We start from the raw sequence: 6,094 nt of genomic DNA on the forward strand, positions 1-6,094 counted from the left end.
TGATGAATTGTAGTAATGTTCCTTTTCTTCACAATCAGGACAGCAAAATGGATAAATGCCAAAACCTGCTTATGTATTAACATGTTACCAGATGTTCTTTGAAGTCTCCCCTATAGAAAGACTTGGCAGAGCTGCTGTTCTGCATCTTGTCTCAAGTCTGCAGGGTACGTTGCAGGAAGGGTGGTGCTGGCTCGAGTGCGAGTCTGTCTTGTGATGACAGGACACAGCCCCCAGGTATTCCTGGTAATTTGACAATTCGAACTTTATGTCGTTATCTGGGAGCAACTGGCAGCCAAAGCGTACCTGCTGATCAAGTCTCGGTGGAGTGCATACTCCTCCCGTCTCCAAGCCGAGACTGTGAATGCGCTTGTAGTTTTGGTGAAATAGATCACTAGGAATAGAGCCGTATCTACTACTGGGCCATAACATAAGGACTGACATTCAACAGATAAAACTCACTTCCAAATGCACGATGTATCCTCGGGAAACAACTCAATCCTGATTTGAATCTCCTGGTTGCAGCTGGGGAGCCCTTTACCTTGCATACCCAGTGCATTTTAAAGCTGCATTGGGTGGTGATGAGCATTTTGTTTCAAGTTGCCTTCCTACGCTTTCCACTTACAGCTCGCTATTTGTGATTTTTCTTGACTGGCTGGTTGGCTTCACCAAGCTGACTAGAGTCTCTCAGTGAAACTGCACAAAGTTGCTGCAAGTAACCTGGCGTACATGGAAAGGATACATGGTGGAACACCACAGAAAACCCTCACTGCTCTGAGTGGTCAGTACAGAACTGTCTCCACTGCCTCTAAAGTCTTAATAGCAAATTAAAATACTGAGGTAGGTTTTTTTACATTTTTTGTGGTAAAAATTAGCTTTCCTGCTTTGCTCCAAGCTTTCCTAGGGATATGACCAATTTTATGTCGCTTTGTTGCCTTTCCCCACAGCTGCTCTAGGATACACTTCCCATGTTTGGCTAGAGCAGAGCCCCGCTGCCTCTCGGCGTGCTGGCTTGTCTTCAGATGTTCTGCTGCTCATGACCTGGCTATGGGAATTTACCTGTCTCACAGGTGATGCTGCTGGTTTTGATATTTGGACAGTCCCTGAGAAATCACCAGGCCTCCTTCGTGCCTGGCGAAGGGGCTGTCAGACACACGTCTGTACAGCTTCACCAGGTATGGTTTGGTTTTCTTCCTGTTTGATGTCAGATGGGAGCACCTGGCACAACAGACGCTGTTTTTCCTAAGAATCTCACAAGCCTCACACGCTGCGTTACAAAGTCACCTACAAAGCAGACCTAAAAGGAAGTGCTGTGATTTATGAAACGGGCAGCATACCTGCCTTAGCGCTCCCACCTACATGATTATTTTTTGGAGGCTTTTTTGGTTAACAGATGCTTCCTATTTGAGCTTGTGGATGCTCTTGGATGTGGTAGTCAAATCATGAACCCACAGTGTGAAATGTTCTTTTCAGTGCAGGTATTTCCTTGTTCTGTTGCTGCTTCTCACCGAAGATGTAAATGCTCCGTCAGTGGGTTCAGGGTATTCTGGGGCAGGGCTCTCGCTCCTTCCTTTGAGGCTGGGCTGTTCCGTATGGAGCGAACCCTCGGCAGGCCCATGAACGTGCCTGTGCTTGAGCCTCTGCCAGCTGCTGCTTTAATGCATGTTTTATCCAAGCACTCCCTGGAGCAGAGACTGGAATTCAGGTTCCCCCCTCCCTTTGCTGCTCAGGGGCTACAGCATTGTGGTCTTCCCAGCTGGGTGAATGTTCCACCTTGTAAACTCCAGGAAAATAATCTCATGGGGAGGAACTGAGTTACCTACCGTGATTACAGCAATTACCAAGGAAGTAGAAATCAAGGGTCAAGCCTCCCTCAACAAAGGCAGGAATCTAAGACAGAGATTCTTTGTCAAAGGTCATAGCTTTAGCCACCATGCTGCAGTGGATGGGAAACTATCCCTAAAAGGTGACTCAAAATATGCCTCTGAGATTAGGCACTCCTGTGACATAGTTTAGGGAATGCTTTATACCTGTGTACGCATACCAGTTATGTTGCATTATGAGGGCTCGAACAACCTCAGCATCAGCAGCAGCAGATCCTGGGTACAAGCAGAAACTTTCTGGTAGAAGATGGCCCTGTCCCATTAGCAGAACTGGGCTAACCTACCGGAGCGGTTAGGTAAGAACCGGATGATACAACTTTCACAATTCTAGCACTAAACTTGCACTGCTGTTTCTTAAAAATGTCTCACTTGGAGAGGGGGAAAAAAAAATGTCTCACTTGGAGAGGGGGTGTGTGAGCCAGCTAGGTTTCCCTAAGCACTTAGCTCATTTTGTTTGTTTCCATGAGTCATTTTTAGAACAGGCAACAATAATCTAACAATACTTGAGTCACACATAGTCTGGAGCCAACTTCTTAGAGAACACAGCTTGCTTGAGCACAGTGAAAAATATCCTAAAAGGAAAAGTGCCTCTCCAGCTTTTGTACGTAACAAAAAATTAGGTTTAAAAAAAAAAAAAAAAGTGGTTGATGTAATTGGCTTTTGAAAACACAGAAAACAATCTTTCCTACTGTCCCTTCCCTTTTGAGACCTAGAAAGGCACGGGACAGAAGGGGCCGTCAATTTAGGACAAAAGAAAACTAAGCCTCCTTGAACAAGCACGCAGTTGCTGACTGCACGCTAACGCCTCACGCTCCAGCACGAGTCACGACAAGCCTGCAGGAGAACGAGACGGGGGCAGCTCCCTTTATCGAGCTGTGAAATGCACGCTCAGTGTACACCTCCGGCTCCTGGCCAACAGCTGCTCTTACAGAAACAGCCTTCCTGCTGCAAAATGCACCCAGTCCTGGCTTCTGCTTATCAGTAACGCCATCATTTCTGAAAATCAGGTGCCAAGACATCTTCCTAAACCCGGTGCTCTAAAACTCCACTTGCCATTTCCTTCCTGTGCTCACAACTCCCCCAGTGCACTCCTGGCTGCGCGGGGACTGACTCAGAGCTCCCCTCAGAGAGAAGGCTTTTTCCACCTGCTTTTCCCAAAAGCAGCTCAACTTCCAGGATGTGATAGTTTGTTGTGGGAAGGCCCCATCTCATCGCCTGGAAACAGAGTTATGAGGGAGTATCTATTCCAAAACTAAGCAACAAAGGCGTAAGTCTTCATCTGACCTCCTCAGATGGGAAGGGCTTCAGCTAAACCCTTCTGTGCTGCTTACAGCACGGGGAGTTCTTCCTTCACCTAAAGGAATTGTTTGTTCTCAGGCTATGAACAGCTGTTCTGGATTTGTAAGAAGGAAAATATACTACACAAAACCACTGCGATAAATACAGCTCTATGCAGCACAAATAGGCTATTAAAAAGATCAGTTTATATAAGAATCTATAGGTGACAGCTGAATAGTCCTGCTTTCAGTAAAGCACATTTTTTTTTCATTCATGAAAGAGATCAAAATGCTAACTTGAAAAAGCCAAAACACCCTTTTTGTTACCTCCGCTGAGAAGTGGCTAGTGTGAGAAATAAAGTACTGTTGCCCCAAATGTGTTTAGCTGTTTAAGCGAAGAAAGTTGCTTCATCCATGTAAACAGATGCTGAATATTAAAACAAACCTCACTCAAAAGCAACTGATGCAGAAGGCTGTTACCACAAAGACCCAGTGCAGAGGGCTGGTTTGTGCCTTTGACAGTATTGGCTAATAAGACTATTTTCCTATATCAACATTTTTTCCTCTGATTTGTTTTCTACAATACAACAAAGACAGAACTGAATTTTTAATGCAAATACTGTAGGAGTGCCAGAAACAAACTTTGTAAAACTTTTCAAAATTACCACTTTTCTAGCTAAGCACAGATGATTTAGATTTTTCTGACCTGTTTTATTCATTTCAAGCACCAAGCTTTAATCTCAAGAGCACCATGCTTAACTGATTGTCTTTTTTACTGTATCAATTGAAAATAACTGTTCTAAATCTTTCAGTAGTAGCAACTGCATCTTACGCTCATGCCTGCCCAGGGGAAAGCTGAGGCAAGGGAAGTTTCTCCACACACAGTTGCTTCCATTTGACTGGAATGAGTCACTCATCTTGTCTCTTAGCACTGTGTTTGGCCCTTAAGGGAAAAAAGAAAACTGATGCAGGTAAGTAGCGTTTTGCTTTGTACCACCATGGTTAGCACTTTGCTTTGGACAAATCGTTTATGCAAATACACTTGACCCAACATGTTATTAATTAACACAAGGACTAAGAAGTCATCAACCATGTCCAATACAACCTCACTTTCTTGCTCCTGCTTTACTGAAAACGTGAAAACAGCTGACCAAAACTGTAAACTTCAGCAAAGATGTAAACTTTGATACACTAGGGACAATTTGGTAAACTAGGGAGAAGACTGCAAAGGCAACTTAATAGGGAATAGCAAGAGCACAGTGGAAAAGTATCTGCTGAGAACATATTTGGTGTTCTCCTTGTATGAGTAAACAAGGGCCTGGGGAGGAGTTAATTTAGCTACAGAAACATGTCGTCTTTTGTAGCTACCTCTGGAAACAGGGGGCAAGGACAAGGTCTCAGTATAGACTATAAACCCATCACTGAAATCAAATATATAAACTGAATATATTAAAGCTTTGAATTTTATTACACTTAATTTCTTCTGAATATCTTACCCTTCTCTCCTGTTCAAGGTAAACCTAAACATGAGAAATGGAAGGATAAAGGAGAACTCCACTAAACGTGGAGTACATTTCGTCAGAGTCTGTGTAGGCCAGTTTGCCTCCTGTTACGACGACGTTTACTTCATCTCCTGCTTTGAGGTGAAGAACAAGGTGGAACGTCCCAGGACCACCACAGGTCCGTTTCCCTGAGTAGGGTTTGTGGTACTCCAGCAGTTCTCTTCTGTACCCAGCGGTGTGGAGCTGAGCCACGCTTGCGTTGGAGACGGACAGCACTGCTTCTACGTACTCGTCCCTCTCCGGGGCCAGCACAGCGGTGATCAGGTAGCGCCCTTCATACGGCGAAGTGAAAATGCCTGTAGAAGAGAGACAGACCGAGCTTTTCAGAGTTCCTCAAAACAGAGAGACCTGATCGCTCTAAGCAGGATGACAAACTTAAAGCCACTACGTAACAGGTAACCGTGGCAAGGTCAGCCTGGGAAGCTGACCAGCAGCAGTCATGAAGGCAAAGGGTTGCTGCCTCTGCGTTAGAGCCCACCAGTCCTTCGGGACATAAGCGAGTCTTGTCCATCTTCAGAAACCTGCTGGCCTACGCAGCTGCCATGACTCAGAGCTGGGTGAAGAGGCGAGAGCACCCACATGCTGTGCAAGTCCTCAGTAGGTTAAGGCACACCTAACACTCTCAAGTGACGTGACCCTCTGCTCGAGAAGGAGGCAGCTCGCAGTTTCCGCTACTGGGGAGGCAGCACGCATGGCCTCCCCCGGGTCACCCAGCCGGGTTAGCAAGGAACCTCACCCCTGCGACCTGGGCTCAGCTGGCCTCAGGTGGGCTGAGGAGCACAACCAGAGCCGAGGTGGTACTGAGCTGGGCCTCAGTATCACTGGGCAGTTGCGGAAAACCAGCAGTGGCAAAGTGTGTGCCTGTCCACGTCCAGAGGAAGCTTTTACCCTGGTGTGTCTGGTTTAGATGGACTTACAGTTTCTGTTCAATGCGCCAGCAAGGCCTGCGATAGCATCGAACGCTGGCAACCCACCCCACTGCCCATCGGGCACCTCTGTGGGTCCATTCTTTGGCTGTTACCTGTATTGGGGTTGTAATAGTCCCCGTCATTCACAAGCACTTTGTTAAAGTGAACCACACCGACGTCACTGGAGAAAGGCTTCTGTGTGAGCCCAGCAGAAAACGACACCAGAGAGGCGGCGGCAGCAGCAGGTCCTAAAACGGGTAACAACATGAGTCAGTCACATCAGGATGACAACACAGCCTCTCCCTGTGCTGGTGTCTCTGCTCCCGCACACGCTCCACTTGGACTAACCCTGTCACTCCAGGGATGCCAGAATTAGCAGAATACGTATTGCTGGCCCAGGTCCCAGGTGTCTCACCATAAAATTTACTGAGCACCATAAAATTTCCCCTTTGGCTACAGTCTCCACC

The 6,094-nt window shown here is 46.5% G+C and overlaps 1 protein-coding gene across 1 annotated transcript in view; it reads right to left on the bottom strand.

Moving 5' to 3' along the window:
• Positions 1 to 4,593: 4,593 nt before the first annotated feature.
• The window catches only part of EMILIN2 (elastin microfibril interfacer 2), a gene marked incomplete at its 5' end in the record, with an annotated part of 19,913 nt that continues 18,412 nt past the window's right edge, over positions 4,594 to 6,094 (bottom strand). The window contains 2 exons of the mRNA XM_010289673.1: positions 4,594 to 5,015; positions 5,741 to 5,875. Of these exons, the coding sequence (XP_010287975.1) occupies positions 4,678 to 5,015; positions 5,741 to 5,875 (473 nt within the window). The remainder of the gene's footprint in view (positions 5,016 to 5,740; positions 5,876 to 6,094) is intronic.

This window comes from Phaethon lepturus, unplaced genomic scaffold (assembly GCF_000687285.1).
Source record: "Phaethon lepturus isolate BGI_N335 unplaced genomic scaffold, ASM68728v1 scaffold21036, whole genome shotgun sequence".
Lineage (NCBI taxonomy): Eukaryota > Metazoa > Chordata > Aves > Phaethontiformes > Phaethontidae > Phaethon > Phaethon lepturus.